This window comes from Malaclemys terrapin, chromosome 1 (assembly GCF_027887155.1).
Source record: "Malaclemys terrapin pileata isolate rMalTer1 chromosome 1, rMalTer1.hap1, whole genome shotgun sequence".
NCBI lineage: Eukaryota > Metazoa > Chordata > Testudines > Emydidae > Malaclemys > Malaclemys terrapin.
In genome coordinates this window covers 15,709,071-15,736,746 of record NC_071505.1, presented here as the reverse complement: position 1 = coordinate 15,736,746, position 27,676 = coordinate 15,709,071, and the positions used below count along the sequence as shown (strand labels likewise).

Sequence of the window (27,676 nt, the reverse complement as noted above, 5' to 3'; positions counted from 1 at the left end):
ACCAGGCCAGTGTCTGTGCTTCACTTTCTCTTTGAATGCTATGAACAGCATGATTGTTACCACCAGGGCTGGCTCTAACTTTTTTGCCGCCCCAGGCAAAAAAGAAGAGTGCCACCCCACCGTAACACAACACCCCCCAGCGCCGCACCGGACCGACCAACCCCCCCCCCCCCCCCCCGAGCGCCGCGACGGGCCGCCCAAACTCCCTCCACCCCCGAGCACTGTGCCGGGCCGGGTCGTCCAAACCCCCGGAGCGCTGCGCCGGCCAAACCCCCGCCAGCGCCGGGCCGGGCCGCCCAAACCCCTAAGCGCCACGCCGGGCCACCCAAGCCCCTGCCCCGAGCGCCGGGCCGGGCCGCACCGCCCAAACCCCCGCTCCCCCCCGGGCCACCGAAGCCCCGCCCCCCCCAGCGCCACGCCACCAAAACAAAACAAAAAAAACCTCGAGCACCGCCCCGCGAACAAAAACAAAAACACCGCGAGCGCCCCACGCCACCCCAACCTTATAAGGTTCTGCCCCAAGCACGTGCTTAGTCGGCTGGTGCCTGGAGCCGACCCTGGTTACCACCCAGCCCTTCCTAAGCAAACATATGGATTCTTAAGATGAAAGTACACCTCTGCCCCGATATAACATGAATTTGGATGTAATGCGGTAAAGCAGTGGTCGGGGTGGGGGGCTGCGCACTCTGACGGATCAAAGCAAGTTCGATATAACGCGGTTTCACCTATAACGCAGTAAGATTTTTTGGCTCCCGAGGACAGCGTTATATTACAGAGAAAACATAAAAACCAATAGAAGTTCCTGGATGCATGCCTGCTAAACGCTGACCAGAGGTCACCCAGCAGTCTTATGGGGACTCAATAGGCCAAAGCCTTCTGACCCTTCCCAGGATTGGAGCTCCTCCCTCGGACAGAAGGTCCTGTCCGTTTGCTGAATCACAACACAGGCCCTGAGTCAGTTTCAACTCAGGTTGTTGATCCAAAATTCCTTCCCTTGGCTGTTGTTCACAACCTCTGTGAAATTGCTTAATCACCCCCCAGACTGTTCTCAATTCCTGGAGGAGCTGTTGTCACCCTCCCCCATGGAGTGATGTACAATCCCTGGCTCACAATGCTACATAAGCAATGCAGTGAGATCTCCCAAAGCTTTTGCAGGAAAATGCCGTATCTGTCACCTGGGATAATAATGGTTCCAGATCAGAGGCAACCGGCTCTTAGCTAGAGAGGTGTGGGCAGCTCTGGTGTATTTCTCTTAGGGCTACTCTACATACAGTTTTTGTGCCAAAGCGTATCTGTACAGCCACCCACCCTTATAAAGGGGCTTAGAGCAATATGGCTTATTTCTGTACATTCGTTAAAGCAGTACAAAAACTGTGTGTAAACCAGACCGTCCTGTCCCATTGGTCCTGTTCCTGGCCCCAGTCCAGCTAGGTACTTAAGCACATACCAAACTTTAGGTGCACGGGTAGTGCCATTGAAGCCAACAGAGCTATGAATGTGTTTAAAGTTGGGCACATGCTTAGGTACCCTGCTGAATCAGGAGCCCTACATTCCCTTACCCAGTCAGACACTTGGTCAGCAGTGAGTCCTGCGGAAGCCCAGCCATACCACAAACCAATCAAAGACCCACAGACACTCTAGACCCTAAGGCAGAATGTGTCATTTAAGTTGGGACTAATCAGAGTTACTAAAAGAACAATCTAGAAAGGAAGGCAAGTAGTTATGAGACGTGAAGACAATATTAAATTTGCAACTCAGTAGCATGCAGGAAAATATGGTCACCCATTATATCTGTGCACAGTCGAACCGCTCCTATCCCAAACTGCTGGCAATCTGAATTTATGTGGTTTGGATCCCTGACATGGAAAACCTCCCCATTCTTTTCCCTGTAACCTTTATTGAATTGCATAAATGCCATGTCCTATATTCCATGTGGACTAGGCCCTATATTGTGCAAATGATTTTTACTCTGTTAGTTTTTCACTGTGTAGAATAGAAGCATGTTGAATATAAAAGCCAGACAGCACATATTTAATTCTAATGCCTTGTATCAAACTGCTGCTTCTAGTGTAAAACAGTAGCCCACATTGCACTGTCAGTTGGGAGTCCTGGATCCCGAAGGAACATATTTCAGATTCTAGTCTCCTGGCCGAGGGAGTGGGGTGGGGTGGACTTTTTCATGCTAAATTGCGTAGTCTGTGGGGGTGGAGACATGGCCAGAACAGTGCACTCTCAGCATTCCTTTTGAGTTAATCCAAACCAGAGTCTGTCAGCTTACCCACGCTCACAAGCAGCATAGTAAGGAAGGAGAGAGAGAGAGAGAGAGAGAGAGTGTGTGTGTGTGTGGTTAATGCACAAGGCTGGAAGTCAGAAGGCATGAGTTCTAGTCCTTGCTCTGCAAATGACCTCCTCCTTTGGGCAAGTCATTTAACTGGGTCTCAGGCTATGTCTACACTACCACAGTAAGTCAACCTCAGTTACTCCACTCCAGCTCTGTGAATAACGTAGCTGAAGTCGATGTAGCTTAGGTCGATTTACTGCAGTGTCTACACTGCGCTGGGTCAATGGGAGACACTCTCTCATCAACTTAACTTATTCTTCTCATTCAGGATGAAGAACCAGAGTCGACGGGAGAGCGATCTATGGTCGATTTGGCCGGTCTTCACCAGACCCGCTAAATCGACCGCTTGTGCGAAGATCCGGCTGTAGTGTAGACATAGCCTCAGTTTCCTCATCTGTTGATTGGGGCTAATAATACTTATTGGGGAAGAAGAGAAGCATTGAAAGGATTCATTCATTCATAATTGTAGAGTGCTTTGAGATCCTTGGATGAAAGTCACTACAGAAATGTAAACTGTTATTCTCTACAGTAAGAGGAGGAAGAGATTAGGGGACTCATCTGAGGAAGACATTTCCAAGAGGTCAAAGCAAATAATTAAATCTGACCTCAATAGAACTACTCAGTGCTTAGAGTTAGGCACATGCTTAAGTATCTTGCTGACCTGGGCCCTGGATATATAAGGGGCTCAATTCACCAGTACGCTGTGGCTGCTTTGCATTACTAGACCAGCACAAAGCCTCCGGCATGTGCCAGTGTGTCTGGGCCAAGGTGCTTAAATATAAAGCTACTAACCATAGAGGAGGGGCTCTCAACTCTGGATGTTTCAACTCCCAGGGAACCATGAACTGGTGGGAGAAGTTTGTGACCAGACTGCTAAGCGGGAGGGCATTTCCAGCTAGCTCCTGGCTCCATGCAGGGGGGAGGGGGGAAGCGGTGGCAGTATGGAAAAGGCTGAGAACACTGGAATATAGGATAACACCGAAACATGATAGCAACAGTCACAGCCTTTCACCTGGCTCCTGGATCATGCTGTTTCTGAGCGCTCTGAGCCTTCCACCCCTCGCCCCCCCATTACCTTTCCCTGGATTCTTAACAGTGACCATGTGCCTTTTCGTCGGCACATTTAGTTGGAAAACTTTTAATCCCACATTGTGTAATGCTTCTGATTTGGTTCTGTAATAAAAATGTGCAGTTGAAATGGCCCCAGACACAACGGGTGCCGTGCTCTCCAAAGCCAAGCCTGGGCTGGCAGTTTCAGTTCTGGATCCGCAGGGTTTGGGATTTGGGGTTTTTTTTTCCCCCCTGTAATTGTTCTTAGCTTAGTTTCAATTTTCCTTTGCAATTTGACTTTTTTTTTTTTCCTGTGCCCATTTCTCAAGCTCCCACTTACGCAAAAAGAAATGAAATCAGGAGCACTCGAACACCGACAGATCTAGCGTTTAATTGGAGGTGAAAGTTAGGATGCTGAAGAGACAGTTAAAGCTGTAGCCAAGAGACGATGGAAGAGAGGGGGTCAGAGTGTGTGTGTGGGGGGGAACCTGTGCTTCAGCAGGGAATGTTATCACCTCTGGGCATCAGAGAAAAATCCCCTTGCTCACTCTTGTCCATTGCACGGCTGCACACCCTCCCCACCCCTGCATACCACAGATTCCCCCCCTCACCACCCCATGTGTAGCACGGCTATACTACCTCACCACCCCCTGCACTGTGCATTGACACCCCCCACTACTGCACCACCTCGCTACCACCCTTCATTGCCCGGCCGCACACCATAGGCAAAAGTCCATGACAATTAGTATCAGGTTTCTGTGTTATCCTAAAACAACGAGTAGTCCTTGCGGTACCTTAGAGACTAACAAATTTATTTGGGCATAAGCTTTCGTGGGCTACAGCCCACTGCATCAGCTGCATGAAGTGAAAAATACAGGAGCAGGTATAAATACATGAAAGGATGGGGGTTGCTTTACCAAGTGTGAGGTCCGTCTAACGAGATAAATTAATTAACAGCAGGATACCAAGGGAGGAAGTACTGGCCTCCCCCACTACTCCGAGCCAGTGTCAGTTAAAGGGACCCCTTTACCTGACCAAGGAGGGTTTTTTGTCAGGGAGGGTGCTGGACTTCATAGACTAGTGGCTTGAGCCAAATGTTATGTCCAGGGAAGATGGAGATGCCTACTTTTAAAAGCTTTGGACTTAGTGACTTCCAAAGGATGTGCAGTGCATCAAAAGCAGAGGTTGGAAGAGAACCCAGGAGTCCTGACTCCAATCCAAACTCTGTCCACTAGACCATATTACCCCTGAGATATTGTTGTAATCACTATTAGTGCTTTTCAGCTCTTGCAGCTTGCAAGTCGATGTGTAACGTAAAATGAAGGCTCAGTGACTGTAGGTGGCCATCATTTCCCTTCTGTGAATTTCCCTTAGCCCAGAATAATAAGGGGAGCAGCTTTTTCGGCACGGTCCTTGGTTTTATTCTGCAGCCCAACCTGCTGTTTGATCATTTTTTTCCTTCTCCGCTTAGAGTCAGAGGAGACCCTGGCATAAACACAGCTCATTCTATCCTCTTGTCTAGGGCGTCTGTGACCAGGAGAACGTTTGGGCACAGTGGCATTGCCGTGCATACATGGTACGCCTGTCCTGCATTGATCAAGTCCATTTGGGCTATGGCCATTAGCCAGCACCAGTTCTACCTGGACAGAAAGCAGAGTAAGGTAAGATGCTCACTGGAAGGAGAGCGTGCTGTAGATGACTTCCGCTCACTCACCACATTTTCGACCTGCAGGTGGACTGCCTCATTCTGTACTTCTAACAAAATGAGGGTGGAATGGCTTAAAATATTGTCGGTCTGTGCTAGAACAAGGGAGTTTGATTTCCCCAAAGGCCTGTCAGGTTGGGTCTGGGGGCTTAGTTGAAACAAACCAGAATAGCCAAACGTGACTGAGTTCCTCTCCGTATTGTTTCAGCGTATTTGCCAGTTCTCAAAGGGATACCACCGTGAAGTAAGATCCGTTTCAAATAAATCAGTTAAAAGTACTTTCAGGTTCTACATCTGCCTCTGAAGCCTGTCCTCCCCCCTCCCGCCAGTTCTGTGGTGTTAGAATCACACTTTCCTAGGGGAATAGTTTTTCTCCCCCCTTTTGCGGTGTGAAGGACAAACTGGCTAACTGACCATATAAGTGAAACATTTAGGTCTTGTCTACACTACACGGTTTTTGTTGACAAAACAGTGGAGGTGTACACACTGAAATGCTCTTCCTGCCAATAAAAACAACGAGGAGTCCGGTGATACCGTAAAGACTAACAGATTTATTTGGGCATAAGCTTTTGTTTTTTACCCACAAAAGCTTATGCCCAAATACATCTGTTAGTCTTTAAGGTGCCACCGGACTCCTCATTGTTTTTGTGGATACAGACTAACATGGCTACCCCTCTGATGCTTGACACTCCTGCCGACGTAACTGCCCTGCTAGGCCGACATAATAAAACCACCTCCACAAGAGGCATAGGGCTTATGTTTGTACAGTTAGGGCAACCCAGTGTCTGTGTAGACATTGTGTTCCTTACGTCGGCTATTGGCTGTCATTCTTGTCAATGCCATGGCTCCAAAGCCAGGCCCCGGGCTGCTGCCTGGTCTCCGTTCCAAGCCAGCAGCCACCCAGGCTCCCGGCTTGGGCTGCTGCAAGGGCTCCCCGCTGCGAGCCCTGCTGCCCTCTGGGGTCCCTGCTCCTTGCTGGGAGCATGGCAGCTGACTGGACTCCCAGTGCGGATCTCCTCGCCTCTGGGCAGCTTCCCCCGCCTCCTCCCCACTCCTGGCTGAAAGCCGGGTGTGAGACGCTCCAGAGGGCAGCTGGGCTCCCAGTGGGGAGCTGCTTGGCGCTGACAGCCCTTGCTCTTAGCCCCCCCACACTGCCTCTCTTCAGTTGGTGGAAGCACTCTGGTGAGAACATCAGCCACTGCAGTAATTAATGTGGTGGCTGTAAGTCAACCTAACACAGGTCGACTTACCTTTATAGTGTAGACATAGCCTACAAAGTGCTGCCAATGTACAATGGAAACAACCTCAAAAAATAAAGAAGAGTGTATTTTCCCCCTCTAATCCCGTTCAGTTATAATTTTAGATGTACCCCCATCCTGGAAGAGCAGCAGGGAGATCATTTTCAGACAGACATATGATTTTTAAACAGGTGATGTCCTTTTAAATATGAACATTGCTGGTGTAACAAAGCTTGGAGGCACTGTAGGAATTGTCTAGTTGGGGGCACCAGATTCTTTAACCCTCATCTGCTCTCCCCTCGTTCCCCAGGAAGTTCCAAATATTCATATCCTTTGTGCCCCACTTCCAGGGAGATGTGCTCAATCCTTTCATCTTCTGGCTTTATTTTCCCCACTTCCAGCACTAGAGCTTTGCCTTCCAGGTGGACATCATGGGCAGCTGCACTTTCCTCACCTCCCTACGCAGCTGTGAATAGGAGAAACCTGTACATAGCCTGGGACATTAGAGCCTGTGGGAACTTTCAAAGTGCCTAGCTCTTTTTAAAAATCAGAAGCAACCAACAAACAAAATCAGATTCCCCTCCTCTTGGTGGGAGGGTGGGTTTTGAGTGTCAGGAACTTCTCATGGCTAGCTTCTTTTGTTGCCAGCAGATTGTGTTTCAGATTGTGAGTGTGCATCTGATCTGTCTCTCTCACGCCCACGGGCAACACCGCCCACCAGCCATCATCAGTTAATCAGTCATGTTTGTGACCCTGTCAAAGTGCTTTGTCACAATAATCCCAGCTGTCATGCTATTGCTTTGATGTTAATACACCCAAATATTTTTGTCCCTTTCTCTTAAAGGGTCGGGATTTTAGCCTGTTGTCCCCATCTTTAAGGGACATTGCCAAGATTGATGTATAAACTTCTCATCTGGGCCCATTTAAGTTTCATTGATCTGTTTGATTAGTCCTGCTGATCCAAGTGTTGTTCCTGGGTGTGTTTGTTTTGTGAAACCAGCAATGGACACCCCAAAGTGGAGCTGTGAGATACTTGATGGCTTCAGTTCTTAGGGTTTTTTGTTCACATGGGTTTGCACCCCTTTAAATTTCACTCTGAGGGCTTGTCTACACCACGCAGCTTTAAAAGTCAGCGTATGGAAATGCTGTTTTTCGGTACTTTGTCGGCACTTTTGCCGACAAAATACTTCCAGCCCCGCGAGCGGCGTTAGCATTGTCAGCAGGACAAAGCCACATTCACACTGCCAAGTCGACAAAACTTTTGCCTTTCGCTGGGGGGCTTTTTTAAATATCCGTGAAAGACAAAAGTTTTGTCAACAACTTTGCAGTGTAGACAAGCCCTCAGTTGCAGCTTTACATTAATCCCAACTTGAAAGCAAAACGTACAGGACTCCCTGGTTTTGCATCAAAACTTGTCATTTCACATGGTTTTGTCACAAGACAATAAACCTGCTGAAACTTGCTCAAAACTGGGCCCAGATTGGTCCTAGCGATTGAGATGAGATTAGATGCGGCACTGTATGACACAATACATTCTGACAAACCAGGCTTGAATTCTGAGTTCATAACAAAACCTGAAACCAAGCAAGTCCTGCATCTTTTCAGATGTTGCTCTGATGTTGGGCACAGCTCTGCTTGCAAAGCCAATCTGCTGGATTTAAAAAACAAGATAAATAATATGCGTTGGTTTTGAGCCACTTACAGCAAAACCAATCCACAGATTTTGTTCACAATCCTGTGCACAATTGAACATTTTGCCAGTCCATGGAGACCCTGAACTCTTACTGCTGCCGTTTCTATCTGCTCTGTTCTGGAATTCAAGCAGAATGTGGAAATGGACAAGACTTCCAGCGCTCTGAATGAACTCTTCAGGGTGCAAAATTCTTGTCCGTTCCCCATTTTTCTGCACAGAGCAGACAAACTCAGCAAGGCAAAGAGCCATGTTTATTAGGGTGACCAGATGTCCCGATTTTATAGGGACGGTCCCGATTTTTTGATCCTTTTTTTATATATGCTCCTATTACCGCCCCATCCCCGTCCCGTTTTTTCACATTTGCTGTCTGGTCACCCTAATGTCTATGCACTGGTGACTACACTAAGTCAGTCAAACGTTTGCCCTATTGGCCTCAAGAGACTTGTTTTTGTAGGACTTTCTGATAACACAGATGCTCTGGAATTCAATAGGGCTCTCCAGTTGCATGGAGCTTAAATGAGTTAAAAGGTCAGAAAAGATGAGGGAGATTCTAAATGTCCCGTTGAAACACACGCAGCACAAAATCCTTCAGCACAAGTGAGAAGGCCAAACTGATCCATGGTGTCAATCCATCCCTCGTGCCACTGCAGGTTCCGTAGACCATCTGACCTCATTGGAAGGGCACCACTGATCTTAAAAACTGCTTTGAAATTAATCCCAAACGAGCAAGTCTCCCTCCAAAGAAATGAGACTTGCCAGGTCTGTGCAATGATTCATTAAACATTTTCAGAATTGGGGGACTGAATGGCCCAGGGGAGTGGTAACGGGATATAGTCTAGCCTTTAACTGCTGGGCTGCCGGTACAAATCCAGCCCAGGTCTCATAGCTAGCTGTTCAGTGGCCTCTGTGAAATGAGTTAATTGATTTGAGTCCTGTTCCCCCCAAAGAACAAGAAACCCATAAGTTAATCGTCATCATTGTAAGGCAGCTGAGAGGCCAAGGATAGAAGCAGTGTAGAAACTAACCCCTTCTCCTTTATAGAAGTGTTCCCTCTAGGTACGTTAGTGAGTCCTATCCAAACCTGTTAAAGTTAACAGGCGTCTTTCCTCTGACTTCAGTGGGCTTTGGATCAGGCCTTTCACTGGGGAAGCTTACATTGCCCGTTCTCAGTTGTACTTGCCGTTGTCTGAATGAGTAGCGGACTTCAGGCTCCAGGAACTTCTGGCCAGGATCTTTATCAGCACTAACTTTACACACGCACGTACAAAGGAGGGCATGTTCCCAGCATGCCAGTAAGGGACTGTACCATCCAGTATTACTGCCTCTGCTCAGCATTGTTCTATAAGTACATTAGCCAGTGCGCAGTCTGATAGATGGGCCCAGTTTCTATTCTGGAGGTCAGTGGGGTTGGCCCTCAGTGCTTCTCATTGAAGTTGTAATGCAAATGCTGTATGGGGCTAAGAAGCCACTAATGTGTGAATAGATCAAAGACTTGTCACTCTTGAAAATCAGACTAGTAGACGGCCAAATATCAAGCAGGTCCTGCCCAGGCGCATGGTCAGTAACTGGACAGCCAGTTCAGACAAAATAAGAAGCGACCTGACCCACCAGCTAGAACTGGAATTCAACCTTCAAAAGTTGTTAAAAATATTGTTCAGTTTCACGTGCCTCAGCACTTCTTGGTTTTGACCCGAAACAGCAAGGCCAAGATGCTGAACGACTGTCCCCCCCTGCCATGTTTCTTACTTGAGGTGATGCAGGTACTATTGGAGAGGAATGCTGAATGGGTAGGAGGCTCGGCTAGGCATTGAGAGATCTAGGTTCCATTCCACTCTAGAGGTTTTGTGTGACCTTGACAAGTCACTTAGGGCTGAATGCTCAAAAGCAGCCTAACTCCTTTCGAGCATTCAGTCCGTAATCTCTCTGTGCCTCAGGTCTCCATCTGTAAAATGGGGTTAATAGCAGTTCCCTATCTCACAGGGGTGTTATGGGGTTAAATATGTTAAAAATGGTGAGGTGCTCAGATATTACAGTAATGAATGTCACATAAATACCTAAGATAGATAGAGGATGTGTGACTAGTAATACTTCTCTAGCACCTTCCATCTGAGGATCTCAAAGCACTGTGTTTACATATAGTCATGAATTAAGCCTAAAACCCGCCATGAAGTAGGGATCCATTTTATCCCCTTTATTATTCCACAGATGTGGAAACTGAGGCAGAGAGGTTAAGTGACTTGCCCAAGGTCACATGGCAAATTAGTAAGAGCCAAAAAGGAGCACAGAACTCTCCTTTCCCTGTGCTAGATCATGGTTCCTTCCTTCACCTATCTAAACTATCTGAACTTTTTCAGAGTGCAAAGCAGGCTGGATATCTCCTAGGAACAGATTCTCTTGCAAGATTTCTAGGATTCCCTGTTTTCATTCCAGTGGGTACAAGCAGCCTAGCTTTTGGGTGCCTGTCCAAAGCAGACTTCCAAACATTGTGAACAGTTGCCACTTGAAAACATTAAGGCCAAACTATAGTACCCCTCCTAACCTGGGGGAGGAATTACTCACCCAAGTAGTCCTACTGCATCAAATGGGTCCGCTAATATACATGCCTACCAATGGAAGTACAGGTTCCACAACTGGGCCCAAACATGAAACACGAAATGAAGGCTTTCAGGCCAGCGGCAAATCCCAGATTGTTTGGCACAGTGTGACACCAGTTCTCTGAGTTAATAGAAACTCCAGGTTAACCAAAGGTCAGCATGTCCTTGGGGTTGCATTACTTGAAGCTCCACACAGCAGTGGAGGTTCAGGTTCTTATGAGCTGGGCCCGGGCACCCAGTGTCTGAAACCAGGATTTTACAAAGTGTTCAGATGGGAAGCCTCCCCCAAGATCTTTATAAAACTGGGGGTTAGCTGTTAAAAGAACATTAGGTTCAAAACTACAGTAACTCCTCGCTTAACGTTGTAGTTATGTTCCTGAAAAATGTGACTTTAAGCGAAACGATGTTAAACGAATCCAATTTCTCCATAAGAATTAATGTAAATGGTGGGGTGGGGGGTTAAGTTTCAGGGAATTTTTTTTCACCAGACAAAAACTATATTATATATAATACATCCCCCCCCTTCACTCCCCTACACACACACAGAGAGAGTTTAAGTTTTAAACAAACAATTAAATACTGTACACAGCAATGACGATTGTGAAGCTTGGTTGAGGTGGTGAAGTCAGAGGGTGGGATATTTCCCAGGGAATGCCTTACTGCTAAATGATGAACTAGCATTCGGCTGAGCCTTCAATGGTTAACACGTTGTTAATATAGCCTCACACTCTACAAGGCAGCAGGAATGGAGGGAGGGGAGACAGCATGGCAGACAGAGACACACACCCTGTGTGTGGGAGAGAGAGAGAGATGCGCATTGCCCCTTTAGGTACGCTGATACCACATTCTAAGTACATTGCCTTTAAAAAGATCAGGAAGTTGAGACAGCAGCTGCCGCCAGCTCTCTCTGTCCTGAGCCCTGTTGTGTCTCCCCCCTGCTCTATATGGAGAAGGGGCAAGTGGGGGGCAGGAGTAGGGGGGATGGGGACACCCTGACATTAGTCCCCCTCTTCCCCCCTCCCCTCACAGCAAGGGCAGGAGCAGCACTTGGCAGTGGGGGGAGGGACTGCTGATCTGCCGGCAATTGGTAGCCTGCTGGGTGGCTGCTGCACAGGGAACTTCGGGGAGTAGGGAGCTGATGGGGGGCTGCTGGTCCACCCTGGTTCCAAGCCCCCACCAGCTAGTTCCAACGGGCTGCTCTTCCTGCAAGCAGTGGACAAAGCAAGCGGCTGCCAAACAACTTTGTAAGGGAGCATTGCACAATTTTAAATGAGCATGTTGCCTAATTGATCAGCAACAAAACAACGTTAACCGGGACGACTTTAAGTGAGGAGTTACTGTAGTCTGAAAGAAAAACCAGTTTCCATAGTGGAGGCTGAATAGCAGCTCTCAGGTCCATGTCCAGCGTGCTCAAATCACATCCAATTGGGTTCTTTTTGGTGTAGGAATTTCTGTTTGCTTAGCCTGGCTTTTTAGTTTATTTAGTGGATTTAATAACCGTACAGAATAGGGTTCAAGACATAAGCCCAATACTGGGTTTACAATGGCGCTGTGGTGGTGGGCCCACAGTCACAAGGGGCCCCGGCGCCCAGACCGTGGCCCTGCACCCCACACTCCGCCCACGAGACCCCGCCCCGCTCAGCCTCTTCCCCCCGAGACCCCACTCACTCCTCTCCACCCCCTTCTCCCCCAGTCCCCTGCTCACTCCTCTCCGCCCCCTCCTCCCTGTGTGAGTGGCGGGTGGGACCTTTGGGGGGAAGAGGCTAAGCATGGACAGGGCCTCAGAGGGAACAGGCCGAGTGGGGTCGGGACCTCAGGGTGCGGGGGGGAAAGGCCAAGCGGGGGCAGGGCCTCGGGATGGAGCACGGGGCGGGGCCCACAAAAGATTAATCTAGCCCTGCATAAGCCAGTCCTTAATTGAAGGGGGGGGAAGAAACTTTCCACATGGGCTGATTCTTCCATAACTGCCTGATATGGGGTTTCTTGCACATTTCTCTAAAGCAGTGATTCTCAAACGGGTCCTCGGACCCCTGGGGGTCTGCAAGGGTACTCCAGGGAGTCCACAAGCCCCTGCTGATCAACTCCCCCCCCCCAGTGCCTCCTGCACGCCGCAGAACAGCTGTTCCGCAGCGTGCAGGAGGTGCTGGGAGGGAGGGGGAGAAGCAGGACGGGGTGCGCTCGGGACGGGGCGGAAAGAGGGAGGGCAGTGGGGGGGGACGGAAAGAGGTAGGGTGGGGATGGGGCCTTAGGGGAAAGGGTGGAGTGGGAGCGAGTCTTGGGGCTAAGCACCCCCAGGAAAAACTGGAAGCCGGTTTGGGGTGGGGGGGGAGTCCATGAAAATTTTTAAATCAAAATGGGGATCCTCGGATTACTAAAGTTTGAGAACCACTGCTCTAAAGCATCTGGAGCTGGACCCTATCAGAGACAGGATATGTAGCTAGACTGACCATTGGCAATCTGGCAATTCCTATTGTAAGGTAGATGAGGTGGGTATTCTAGACACAATAATTGACTAAAATTGTCATGTACTTACAAAACACTGCTAGGATCTAGGGCTTGTCTTCACTGCAGCATCACTCATGATATACATTGAGTGTTGGCCCTAACCGACCTCCTGTGCACATGCAGATATCTCCAGCTTGAGCTAAGTGGTGCTTTCAACTCCAGCTAGCTGGCCCATCTGGGGTGTGGGCAGGTTGAAAGCGCTAGTCCTGCTGACCCTAGAGCTAGTAATGCAGTGGGGATGCAGCTACCGGCTGCAACTCAAGTTAGCACAACTCATCGGCTGCTAATCCAACGGCTCCGCTGATCCAGTCCCGCTGTGCTGCTAGTCAAAGCCCTCCATGTGGCTAACGTGTTGTTTCACAGTGTGGCCACTCTCCGCCGAAGTGGGCTAGTGGAGTAACTCCAGCTAACCATTGCAGTGAAGACAAGCCTGTAGTCTGCACAACCATTGTAAAGGACTGAGGCCTCGCATTGCTTTCTGTGGTAGAGCTTTATACAGCCCTGCAGGGTGAAGTCCTCTGTTCTTAACAAATACATCATGGGCGCCACATTTTCCTACCAATGTTCCCAACCCTTATTATGTAGGGACTGTGTGGGGGCATAAGGAAATCTTCGTGCTCATTCAGGCCCAGCTACAAAGCTGACTGCCGCCAATGGAAAGAGTCCTGTTGATTTAGTGGGCACTGGATGGCTTCTGCACTGAGGCTACCCAACAAGAAGGATGCTAATTACGTTGGCATTTTTGGTGGTTTTCTTACTATAGCTCTTAACATTCAGATTCTCTGGATGTGGTTCTTTGATTTAAGGCCCAGGAACGGGGGAAGGGAGTCCCTGGCAATGCAGAGATATTAACGAACCAAGAAGCAATGGCAGAATTGCCCCCAGATTCTAAACACAACAAGGGCAGTAGACAACGTGGGCATTCAAGTGCCAGTTTCCTTCCATTCTTGGAAAATAATCGGAGGTGGCTTTTGAGGGCCTGTTTCCTGTTGCGGTGAAATGATTCTTTGCTTCTGTGACACTTAAAGAAACGCCAGACTGTAAAACACAGCTCTGTGTCTATTCCCAGTCCAAGATTCATGCTGCGAGAAGCCTAAGTGAAATCGCTATTGACCTGACTGAAACTGGAACGCTGAAGACTTCGAAACTAGCCAACATGGGAAGCAAAGGCAAAATTATCAGCGGCAGCAGTGGCAGTCTTTTGTCATCCGGTAAGTCCTTCTCCTTGTAACTGCGAGCGAAATACGGGTTCCTGCCCCTCTGCTGGAGAAAAGAGGAAGATGTAGCTTTGTATTAGGTAAGAGCTGCTAGGTGAGGTGAGGGGCCCTTCAGAAATGAATCTGACATTAACAAGATTCTTTCTTTCAGCTTCTGTCTCTCTGGGTATGTGATACCTGTCTCTCATCCCCCACCCCACCACCACCACCATCACCACCCAACAAGAGATCCAGGCTCCAATGTGACCCCATTCCCATCCTCACTGCTAGTTTCCTCTTTCTCCCCAAGATGCCATCTCCAGTCTTCTCAGCTCCCTGCTGCTACCTGACCTATCCCCACACCCTGCTCCCCCAAATCCCTCACGCACCCACCTCCCTACTGCTACCCAGCCTGTCTCTCACAACCTCCATCAGCCATTGCGGCTCATTTGGGAAGCGCATGCTGGGGGATTAAAGAGGGCTCCTAGTAGGAGAAAGGCAGAATCTCCTCTAGAGATGCTGCATTGATTCTGCCTTGCCTCTTAGCCGCTGAAATTCATTCTCCATCTTCCAGCTAGTGCCCCCTGCTCATCTGGCCTCTCAGCTCCCCAAAGAGCCAGTTTCCAGGCTCCGTTCGCCTAGAAACTGCCTAGTGCCCCAAGTTTTATAAGGTTTCTTTGTGTGGAAGATGCTTAGATGCTTCTGTCAAGATGTTCAGTGTGTGACAGGCTGCAGGGTGAAGGGGAACTGGAAGCTGTCGTTTCCAGTCCAAGTAGACATACCTGCGCTGGCTCCGATTGAGCTAGTGGGTTCAAAATAGGAATGTAGCGGCATGAGGGATTAGACGCCCCTTAGTTTGGCTTCTTTATAAAGTGGAATCATCAGTAATTATGGCAGAAGCCAAACAGGGATGCCTGTCAAAGGGATTCCACCACTGGGGACTGGGAGTCAGGAGCCTGAGGTCTATTCATAGGCAACTGGTGAAAATATTCTTGCAGGCAGCAAAGCCCACCCTGCACTCTCCCTCGCTGCTTTGGAGGAGCCCACCACAGTGTCATCTGAGGCATGTATCCACGCTCAGGCAAAATCCTCCATTCGCAATGCCCCACTCTGCCCCCTTCCTGGCCCTGGCACTGCCAGACAGACACAGGGCCTCAAGATCTCTACCATCCCCGGGACTTCCCTTCTACCCTCCATCACCTCAGAGTCCACCCCCTATCCTTGGACTCCCTTTCTCCTCCCCATAACCACAGATCTCCCCCCTTCTCTGGGACTCCCCTTCTCACCCCCCCACATCACCTCAGGGTCTCCCCTCCTCCTCTGGGACTCTCCTTCTCCCACACCAGCACCAGGATCTCCTCCCTCCTCCAGAATTCTCCTTTTCCCATATCCCCGTAGGATCTCCCCCTTCCTCCTGGGACACTCCTTTCCCCCCATTTACCTCAGGGTCTCCCCCTTCCCCTGGGACCGTAGGTGCTGAAACTAGGGGTGCTGGGAGTGCTGCTGCACCCCTGGCTAGAAGTAGCAATAACAACCAAATACATGGTTTCCGCCTTCAGCACCCCCACTATAAACATTGCTCCAGCACCACTGCCTGGGATGCCCCTTTTCCCCCAACCCTTCAGGACCTCCCACATCTCCTGGAATTCTCCTTCCCCCTCCTCATCCCCTCAGGATCTCCCCCATCCCCTCAGGACCTCTCCCCATCCCCTCAGTATCCCCCTCCTTTGGTCTGGGACTCTCCCCTCCAGTCACCTCAGGATCCCTTCCCCATGCCTGGGACTCTTGCCCTGTCTCATCAAACCTTCCCTGGAGGCACCAGTCAAGAGCCAGCACCCCCTGGGGACTGAGGAATCTAGCTCCACCTTCCAGGAATCCAGCGAGCGGGCAGGACCCACACCCCTTGACACCCCATCCTGCCCCTGGACCCACTAGACATGGGGCTTCCCCTGCTGATCTGGGCATGCACACGGGCAGCAGGGTGGCTCAAAAATAGATTTGGGAGGGTTGAGTCTGCTCTGGCCCTAACCACCTGCTGCCTATGGGTCTATTCCTGGTTCCACCACTTCCTGCCTGCGTGAGCTGGGCAAATCTCTGAACCCCTCTGTGCCTCAACTTTACCCTCTGTACAGCAGTGATCACGTACCTCCTAGGAGTGGTGTGAGGGCTAATGCTTTGTAAAGGGCTGCAAACTCGAAAAGCTCGCCGGGAGTGTAAAGCATTATTATCACAATGATGGGTCATTTAAGTGAAGTGTAGACGACGTCACTTAGACTCATTAAAATCCATAAGCATGGAAACGTGTGACATGGGAGAAGGATCTTTTCATAATTACAGAGGGAAATGTACCCTCTGAAGACCACAGCCTACAGAACCAAATCCATACTGACTCTATACATCAACTATGCAGCAGTATGTCCTCTGTGGCTAGCTTGAAACTCCTCAAAAACAGGCAATGAGAGTTACGTTTTAAGCCGGCTGCGGTCGAGAACAACTTGTTTTGGAATTCTCTTCCTAGCCTGTGCACAGAGAGGCCTTTCTGTTTCTCCTGTCCCTCGGGACGCAGCGCACAATCCACTGTTTGTGCCAAGTGTCGGTTCAAGGCACTGCAGTGGCTGGGCAGTTTCTGGTGTGGTGTTGGGTTGTTGGAGTTCTTTGTTTGTTTGGCTCTCCCACTGCTGAAAGCAAATAACGTCAAGTAGCCCAGGAAATGCTAAGAGCCCCTCCAGAGATCCCGGCCCTGCTGGCAGCATTCCCAATGCGGTGTTTGTGTTAGTATGCTGACTTTCAACCTCGCCCCCATACCGAGGAATTCAGAGTGCCGGATTCTGTGCTCCCACCAGTCTTGACTCCATTGACTTCGCTGGGTTAGCCCTGATTTTCACAGGTGGAAGTCAGGAGAAAATCCGGCCCCAAAACATCTTTAGGCCAAATCCTGATCTCGATTACACCAGTGTAAACCCAGAGCAACCCCACTGACAGCAGATCTTTGCCCGTTATTTTGTACACCCTGCTTAAAACCCAGTCAGCCTGGATAAATTTGGAGTGTTGGGTTTACATGTTCAGTAGGCTTGCCATGGTGACGGAGAGCATGCGGAGGTAAATGACCTGGGGCTGGGCAGGTGGTTCAGATGGATCCAGCTGCAGTTGAGTGTACGCCTAAAACCCAGGTGTATGTGAATTTGCTTTGGTGAAGGTTTATGCTGTGCTCCCGGTGTGACAAGATGGAACGTCAGCTTCCAGCTGCCCTGTTAGAGACCCGTACTCAGAGCCAGCTTTTGGGCTCCACCAAACCTCTGATCAAAGGCCCCTCATATTCAGGACAGTCTCAGATTTAACAGAGGAGCTTGCTACTGTCTGGTGGCTGCAGCTGTGATGCCTTAGCTAATGAAGGAGGGGAGAGACAAAGGGGATCTGTAGGAAGGAGGAGCGCTTTAGAGGACTTTGGGTCCCCAAGAATGATCTAGCCCAGGGTTCCTAAGAACCCAACACTGATCCCACGTGCACGTTGGGAAGCCATAACTGCTGCCTAGGGGGGAGGAGCAGGTTGGCTGCTTATGGCTGACGCATGAGAATTATTTGTATTACTGTAGCACCTACTCATGGCCCTGACCCCATTGTGCTAGATCCTGTACAAACACAAAACACCCCGTGCTGCAGGAGTTCGTTCTTCTCGGCAGGGAAGAGTAGGCAGCTTGGGGCTGGATCCAGAACCCAATGTAGTGAGTGGGAAGACACCACTCACCTCAGCAGGCCCTGGATCAGACCTCTCGTTGCTTCCTCCTGTGCCGGTAGAGCCCATTCCATTAACGAGGGCTGAAGTTTGGGTTTACTCAACTTTCTGATAAGCACAGAAACTTTGCTGGGTTCATCTCTCCTTAGAGTCAGACTGATCAAGCCCCTAACCATTGCTTAATGTGAGCAGACTAGAACTGGGAGTGCAACGGTCATGGATGCTCAGCGCATTCCCCGGGCTGCCCCCAAACGTTTTGCATTTCCTCCCTTTGTGCTGACGATTATTAATACATGATCCTAACAATGATGTGTTATCGTTGTAGCTGAGGGCTACCATTTATGGATCTCAAGAGAATGAGAGTTGAGTGAGGCCGCTGTAAATTTCCAGACTATAAATACATGGAGTTATCATGAATCACGGGGAAAATAGAAAATGTTTCTCTTTTTCACTGCTGGGCCCTCTTTCCTGCTCCTTGTTTTTCTCTCCTCTTTTCCTTGGAGTTTCTTCATGTCTTCCCCTAAGTTCCCTGTCTTCAGCTGGCTCCTCCTAAAGGAACAAGCCAAAAACCATGGTGAGAAGCTCAGATTGGCACTGCCAAGTGTCCCCTGGTTTTATGTAGATGACACATGAAACCACAAATTATTATTATTTATTATAGCAACACATAAAAGTCCCAACGGAGATGGGGCACCCATTGTGCTAGGTACCATCTAAAGACATTGTGAGAGACTCTCCCTCCCTGAAGAGCTTGCTGTCACTATAAACAGGACAGACAAAGGGTGAGTGGAGAAACAGAGGGCAAGTCAGCAGCAGAGTCAGGAATAGAACCCAGGTCTCCTGACACCCCAGCCAGTTCCCCATCCACTAGATCATGCTGCCTCTCTCCTTATGAGTCTTTGATGCAAACCTGTAAGTTAAATGTCTGACTCCCATCTGCACTTTTAGAACATCTCCCATGAAGGGAAGGGGGAGGAATAGCTCAGTGGTTTGAGCATTGCCCTGCTAAATCCAGGGTTGTGAGTTCAATCCTTGAGGGGGCCACTTAGGGATCTGGGGCAAAATCAGTACTTGGTCCTGCTAGTGAAGGTAGGGGGTTGGACTCAATGACCTTTCAAGGTCCCTTCCAGTTCTAGGAGATGGATATCTCATTATTTAGAACCTTGGCCCATCTTTTGAGCAGAGAAAGGCCTCAACCAAAATCCTGGACCAACCAGTGAACTGAGCCGAGTTCAGGGCTCAAACCTCTCTCTGCAGAGCATCGTGTTGAATCAGAATACCCTGAAGTTTGGGCCAGGGTCTGACCTGGATTTGGAACCTAACATTTAGGGCTGTTTGGATATGAAGTGTTAGTTCTGTCAATGGTAGAGATGTGAGGTCTGGTTCTGATCTCACTCTGGTTTAAAGCAGGAGTAAATGCAGTGAAGTCAACAGAGATACAGCCATGTAAATGAGATCAGACAAGGCCCATGACCTTCAAATCAAGGGTTTTGATTTGGGTCTATCACTGGTTTAACTCAACAGTTTGCAATTTAACATGAATCCAGCTGAGCATGGCATTATTCTTGGCTTTGTAGTGAAGGTTTGCACTGCTCTGACCATGTCTCCCTGTCAGTGGGCTACCATGCATCTGTGTGGGCCTGATCCTGCAGTCCCCTCTCCCTGGAGAAGTCCCATTCATTTCAATGGGAGGTTGGTGAGCAGAGGAGAGCTTGTTGGAGTAGAGAAGAGGTATACTTTTGCTTTATCTTTGCACATGTAAGTGTTAAAATAACCCATCCCCTTCCCTCATGGCATGGCATAGACACGGTTACTTCTGCAATGGTAGGTTTCCTGTAAATATGCCTGCTTATATCTGAAAATGCCTTAGTCCTGCAGATGGATATTTCCTTCCCAGTATGGCAGTTCACCCCTCACGTCCGCTATATCCGTAGCGGTAAACTTCCTACTACTCTACACTAAGTGTTTTAGTTAGTAAACAGCAACTAGTCCCGTCTATGGAAAGGCAGATGAGCAAAGTGACTAATGAAGAGCAGTCGCTCGGCAGGATCTGTGTGCATCCTGTTCTGAATAGTTCCAGATGGACACTGGAAAGCCAGGAGCGGGTCTCTGGCCGTCGCTAAGGAGGATATCCTATTTGTTAGTCAGAGCTGGGCGATAGTGGCTTTTATTCAATCATTCCCCAACATCCTGCAGCCATGAATCATGCCGTGTTGTGGCGTGGGGAGCGTACTGTGCACTGTCAGTCCCAGCTCCACGTGGACTTGGATGAAATGCCTGCTTTGGGCCAGGAGACTAGAGCTGGCAGCCAGGCCACAGGATACAGCATGAATCATTGCCCTGCTTAGATTGTGTTTTGCTTGTGACATTAAGCTTGTGAAAAGCAAGAAATAAATGCATCAACGAGCCATCCACAATCCCACATCTGGAGCACAGGTGATGTCACTGGCCTATGAAAACTCTGGACATTCTTCCCCCCTCTGCTGCTGGCTCCAGCCCCATCCCTGACAGTCACTAAACCAGTCTCATTCCTCTTGCTCTCCGTGATCCTCTACTTCCTTCTCTCTTTCCCCTCAATGTCGCCTCTCCCTTCCTTGGTCTTTCCTTTTACTTGATCGCTTCCTGCCTTCCCTCCTGTCCCCACTACTAGCCTAGAAGATATTTAATGCAGAGAATGAATAAATAAAATTAAACTAACCCCGTACCTCCCTCAGAAAAATCATAGAACTAACATGACATTGCTAAACCATCACTTTGTTTTTTATTATTAAACCCCTTTCCTCCCCCACCTTTGACCGTGACGTCTATCTGACTAAGTTCCTCAGGCCAGGGATTGTCTCTTGCTCTGCCTGTGTGTAGAGTGCCTGGCTCAGTGGGGCCCTCTAGAAGCTACTGGAATACAAACAATAATAATAATAATTAATTATAATATATTGAAAGCAATAAACATACCTATTCAAACTATCAAAGCACACCCTGGCTTAGTGGCAGCAGGGTCTACTCTCGAGGCACATGCACAGGGGTGGGAACTAGGAGCTCCTGAATTCCAATTGCAAATCTTCCTCTGACTCATTGTGTTGTGTTGATCAGATTCCTATGCCAGAAGGGACCATCTAGTCTGACCTCCTGTATAACACAGGTCATAGAACTTCCCCAAAGTAATTCCCAGAGCAGATCTTTTAGAACAAATTCCGCTTGATTTAAAAATTGCCAGTAATGGAGACTCCATCCCGGCCCTTGGTAAATTCACTTGGGGTCTGACACTCCCAGCTCTCACATTAGTTCTATACTAGTGTAACACCATTGGAGTTACTCCTGATTTGCCTAAGCAAGAACTGAATCAGGCCATTAATCGCTACAGGAAACGTTCAGCAGTGATGTAAGCAGTTGTGTAAGTTACGCATTGGGTGTAAATTGTTCAGAAAGGACCAAACTCTCCTCCCAGCTTCACAGCTGTAATTCCCATTGATGTCCCTGAGACAAGAAGTAATCAGGTAACTGAGAGCAGAAATTTGACCCGAAGTTGGATGTAAGAGACATAACATGAACCAATCTGGCATTCCTTGTGTGTCTAAATGCCGTGACTTATACCGGTCACCATATAATTGGGAGAAGAGGCATGTAGGATTCAATAGGAATTAAACCATAGGTCTGTATATAACTGTAGGTCCCATTCTGCAAAGTATTTAAGCATATCAATGGAGCTATTCCCATGCTGAATTCTCGATGATTACATCTCTTGCTGAATCAGGGCCTTAACAGGATTCTAAAGGAATGACTGTAGAAACCTTATAGAATTTGGTGAGTCCTAACCTTCAAAAGGTCTTTTGAACCATTCTGTATAATTTTCCGATAAATTCCATAGGATGGTCCAAAAACCATACAGGAAATTTATGGATTTCTATTGAATTTCAATATGACTGTTCCATAAAGGTGTAGCTCCTCGTGGCAGGTAAGATCAATAGAAAACACCTTCTCTTGGTTTGTATGGTGGAAATCAGTTTGCAAGTGAACTTTTCTCAGCTAATAGTCCTCTTTGGAAGGCCTTGGTGGGCCTGAATTCAATGGCATTAAGTAAGGCTGATGTATTTATTTTGTGTAGCATCTAGTTGGTTGGTTTGGTTTAGTGTTTGTTTGTTTTATGGTCTCTTGCTTTGTTCTGATTATTGGTTCTTCATTTGCGTTTGGTCTGACATTTGGCTGTGGTCACAGGTTTGCTAGCGTCAGTAATTTTCTCAGTATATACAGAGCTTCTCATGGACACTCTAGGCACACAAAAATTCAGAGCTGAGGTCTCTCCCTGGCAGCCATCTTATGCTAGTGTGACTCAATTGGCTTTGATGGAGTTTGCTCTTGGTTTACACCAGTGCAAGTGAGGTGAGAATCAGGCCCACAAAATCCTAGGAAATGCAAAAATAATCCAAACGTTCATTAAGAAAAAAGGGGGGATTATGAAAGAGAACTCAAACAGAAAGCCCAGCTCATCCTATCTCCTCAGAAAAGGGCTCTGGTAATAGATAGATCTTGCAAAATGCCTGAGAGGTTAACAGACATGGACTCTGTCAGACCAAGCAAAGTCTAGCATTGAGGGCCCTGAACTAAGAACTCCCTGTCCTCAGTCATACAAGACTTGTCTACGCTACACAACTTTATCATTTGAAGACCCGGTTGGAGTAGATTAGTCTAATAACCCATTTCATTCTGAACTGCTTTAGTGCCAATGTGAATGTGGACAAGCTGAAATAGTTCCGCTAGTCCTCCCCCTACTTATCCCACAGTGTATCGGTGGCCTTTTGAAATCTCCCAGAATTCATTGCTTCTAGGAGCTATACCAGGAACTGTGAGATGGGTACCCAGAAAGCATTGCAACTGAAAGGGTTTTGAACAAGGCTAGTATGGCTTTTAAACTGATACAGCACAGCTAGTGTGGATGCAATGAACTGTGCTTAAATCAGTTCAGTACAACCAGTTCAATTACACAAGCAGTTTAATTCTCTAGAGTAGACACGCCCATAATTAGAGGTGTCAGGTCAAGCATCCAACTGCTGGGTGCGGTGCATATAGTTTATGTGTTTTTAAATATTGCAACCGAAGCATCCGTCTAGCTACTGTGGTGATAGGTGGTTTTATATATATATAAAATTTAAAAATAAATTAAATTTGGGTGGGGAGAAGAGCGGAAGGAGAAAGGAAAACAGAGAAAGGAAAAAGGGCTCCAGCCAGTTACTCTAAAAGAAAAAGAAAGGAGCAAAACATCTGCCGGAATCATGAGCAGCTTGTTGTTGGAGGTCAGCAGTTCATCAGCCGTGGAGCAGAAGAGTTCAGCAGTTCGCCCGCTGCCAGTAAGTGCTCGCTGCAATTATTATTAGGGAGGTGCTAGAGAGGATTTACCCTGCCAGCTCGAATGCAAAATGGAAATTCCTTTAGGAGCATTCCCTGGCTTGAACTTGTGTTACCCTGGGCCTTACTTGTGGTTAAGGCTATAAAAAGACGCGAGCGAAATCCACTTGATGCTCTTAATTTCATGTCTGGATAAATGCGCTCCACGTTCCCATTGAGTTGTCTTGATTTTTGCTGGTGACGCATTGTAAAAGGGCACCCATCCTGTCCTAGAGTCCAGCTGATCTCTAGAGACCTCCATTCTGGTTTTGCACTTCCAACACATCCCAGTAAACACTGTAAATACACGCACGTTGCATAGGAGAGGCTCATTGTGCAGAACAAGCGCATGTTGTTTTACGGTGTGCAAGTCGCAGAAAGTAGCGATGGAGAAGCTCCATCCCCCTTTGGGCTAGTGTGGGATGTTTCCCTCCAGTATATTTTGTAGTCCCTTTTCCCACTTCAAGTATCTGAAAGAAAAGTAGGAGCAAAGAAACTCAAAGCAAAATGTAGCTGAAAGCACAAGTTTCATCAGGTTTTGATGCAAAGCTATAAATTTGCCCCTAGAGTCACTCCAAAGGTTTTCAGAACCTCAGCAAAGCTTTCGACAAACCCAGACTGAGAATACTGACTGCATGCTTAGGTGTCAGTACTGAAAGTGCACCTGTAGGTCCTTATACTCGCAGGCGTGCTAAGCTTCGTCCTTACGCTCACAGGCATGCTAGCTGAGGTTTGGTTAAAGCCTTTTGGAAAATCTGACTAAGGTAGATAATAAGAGCCTGATTCTGCACTCCATTGCTTTGCAGGGGCAGCATCAGAAAACTGGTGTAGGAGAATGGCAGTTAAGTCCTGTAGTGTAGACAGGACTAGATTTGAAAGTGGAGCTCATCTTGAGACACCTTAAAGGGCCAGGATTTTCAGAGGCTGGATGCTCAACACTTTTTGAAAAGCAAGCCCCTTTAAAGATGCCTCAAGTTGGGCCTCCGAAAATGGATGCAACCAAAATCACAACTCCCTTGAACAGGGAGGCCCTGAACAAAGATGTGTGTGCCGTTCAGCGGTGAAATTAAATAAGGCGATCAGTCAATACCTCTTTTGAAAAGAATCAAAGTACAGATGAACACAAAATCTGAAGGCCAGATTCTGATGTCAGTTAATTCTGGATTTACAACAATGTAATACATTGACTTCAGTGGGAGCTGCTGGGTGCTTGTCACTTGGAAATCAGACCCCTTATTTAGGCATCTAAATATGGTTTTATGCATCCAGTTTTGAACATCGTGGCATATATATTCATGGGAAACAACAGCTGCCATGAAAAGACCTTCTGTTAGCTATTGGGGGTTTTTAACTTCGTTTCTATTTTGCAAAAATCTAGCTTCGGTTACTACATTTCTTCTGCGTGGTTAGAATTAACCACAAGTAATTGGGCTAGATGCAGCAATCATTGGGTGAAATTCTATACAGGAGGTTAGAATAGATGATTGTGATGGTTTCTTCTGGCCTTTAAGCTATGAACATGTGTTTTCTATGCTTTGTAAATTCTGTTTGCTGTTGGGAGCTTTCGTAAGAACTGTACGTAGTATTTTCAAGAGGAGCTTTAAAAAATTACCTGATTGTTTTTATTTACAGAGAAGAGAATCACAAATCTCTTTATGCTCAGAGGTTTGACCTCATTCTGTTAGTTTAAGTATTAAGAACTTGTCATAAACAAACATGACTGTGTAACACCTGCTTCATTTCATAGTCTGATTCTTTTTTGGAACGCTCCCATCCAAAGTGTAGGCTTTGGTGAAATTCATTAATGCTCCAGATGTGTGTTCTGCTGTCAGCTGGCCTAGTGAAATCATTGTTTATTGACAGGTTCCCAAGAGTCAGATAGCTCTCAGTCTGCCAAGAAAGACATGCTGGCTGCATTGAAATCCAGGCAGGAAGCTCTGGAAGAGACACTGCGCCAGCGACTGGAGGAGCTAAAGAAACTGTGTCTCCGAGAAGCGGTAGGCAATAGAAATTGTATAACCCTGGAAAATGTTCTGGCTTGTATTTTTATATGCTCACAGCTTCATTTGAAAATGGATGGAGGCTGGAAGGAGAGGTAAAGCCTTCCTAAATCATATCTCGCAAAGTGTGTGGGCCCCAAGGACTGAGTGATCCCCAGGCATTTCATAGCTAGTGCTGCACAAGGCCCTTTTTACACTAGAGAAGCTGGACGCACGCCCAAGCCAGTTGTGCACCCATAAGGCCTGATCCAGCAAGGTGCTGAGCATCTGCAGCTCCTATTGAAGTCGTCATGAGTGGTGGATGCTTAGAAGATACTCACCGTCCTTCAACAGGGCTCCCAATGGGCAGTCTGCCATTGACTTCAATGGGAATAGGCTCAGGCCTATAGATGGCACATCCGGTCTAGCCGTAGTGTGGTCACCTGGCCCGGTATATGCCACTTGGTCCTCATCTTCAGTAGGAGAAAGGTGTGTTTGTAACACATGAGATAACTCACCTCTTTTCTTAGTGTAGACATGGCCTCAGGTGCACTCTTTACATGTTAAAAGCAACAGAGGGTCCTGTGGCACCTTTAAGACTAACAGAAGTATTGGGAGCGTAAGCTTTCGTGGGTAAGAACCTCACTTCTTCAGATGCAATGAACTTTACATGTTCATTTCCCAGCATGCTCTGCCAAAGCCCAGCTATTTCACAGTGCAGTCCCATTGCCTGGCATGGGGGTTAAATCACCACAGTTTGGGGCCCCCCCAAATACAAAGAGCACAGTTTGGGGTGAGCTTGTGTGCGACATGCTGGGGTCTTCCCTTTACTGAGCTGTATGTAACATGACAAATGCTGAGGAGGTCCCTTGGCTACATCATCAGTATCACTAGTAGAAGAGAATGTTAGGTAACGTTGTCAAGAGAAAATCACCTTTCTGCCCTAAATATCACCATGGGGCAAACGGGGTGCCATAGGATGAGGTCATATTGTACGTGGCATATGTCTGTTTAATTATTGTTGGGGTTGATTTAAACTGACTTGTTTTAAAGCAGGTCAGCGTGAATGTAAAACCATTTCAAATGCTGGAGAAGTTAGGATCCTTGCTGCATTTGTGCCTGGAAACATAATAAATATTAGCAGCAGCTTATATGAAGTTTACACTTCGATCACACGTGCATACATAACACCCGTTTCCCAGGCCTGGAAAAATCCAGATTTAACAAAAATCACTGCCAGGAATAGAGAATGGGAGAGTTGGCTCTGGGCAGTAGTACTGGGATCTTTAAGTTGCTGGGATATTTAAAGTGCGTTTCACTTTAAAAAACAAACAGAAAAAAAACCATTGCCCATTTTTTAAAAACCTCATTGCGCTTTGTTTAGACTTGGCTCTGGCTTGATCACCAGCTGGGTTAAGCAGGAGGAAAACAGCTTTTCAACAAAGGATGTCAGAGGAAATATGTGTGGGCCTCATCCCACAACCCTTCCTCGCATGAGCAGTCCTGATGTATGAAGTCTCAATTGGCTTCGACGGGCCTACTCTTTTGCGTAAGGTTTGCAGGATCAGGTCAGACCACAAGTGTCCATAAACCATGGAGCCTGGATCAGCTGCAGAAAGTGGTCAAAAGTTTCACTGGCTCTTTTATTTTAAACATTTCCTCTCGGGAGGTCCTGAATCGGTTTGTTTGCTGTGGGAATTGCTGAGTTAAGATGGCAGAGACAGGCAAGGAGAAGAAAAAAGGGTTAATGCATGGGCTTAATCAAACTAGCATGGCCCAAACCATTCACAACAGTGGCATCATGTTGCTTCACTTACTTATTAATTCAGATTAAATGTCAGGCCCCTGCCTGTAAATCCGTTTCAGTTTAAGAAAACCTTACAAAACCTTGGGCAAAGTCTTGGCAAAGGAGCCATTAAAGTAGTAACTCGTTCTCCACCCCTGCACTTCATGTTAAGATCGGGGTTATAAAGGATCCCTCTGCTGCTCAGTAGAAAGACCCAGAATCTGTATCTTGATGCACTATTGGTAGCCAGCCATTTGGTGCAACAGGATAAACGTGTTACAGAAAAAGCTCTAAAACAGCCCCTCTGGAGAGGGAAGCATTTAAACAACCTTGAAAAAGGGGTATTGTGCACTTCATTGCAATGCTGGGTTAGGAATTCATTGTGTTGGGAACTGCTTAAGCTTAAGCGAGGGACTGAAATGGCCAGGGCCTCATTTCCCAGTGACCTGAAAACAGTAGAAAGAAAGCCCCCATTAG

General features: G+C 47.7%; 1 protein-coding gene across 3 annotated transcripts in view; it reads left to right on the top strand.

The window, feature by feature from the left end:
* The window catches only part of FRMD4A (FERM domain containing 4A), a 300,489-nt gene that overhangs the window by 248,003 nt on the left and 24,810 nt on the right, over positions 1-27,676 (top strand). For all 3 annotated transcript variants that reach the window (XM_054016783.1, XM_054016776.1, XM_054016793.1), the window contains exons 13-15: positions 4,914-5,052; positions 14,196-14,337; positions 25,298-25,431. In XM_054016783.1, the coding sequence (XP_053872758.1) occupies positions 4,914-5,052; positions 14,196-14,337; positions 25,298-25,431 (415 nt within the window). The remainder of the gene's footprint in view (positions 1-4,913; positions 5,053-14,195; positions 14,338-25,297; positions 25,432-27,676) is intronic.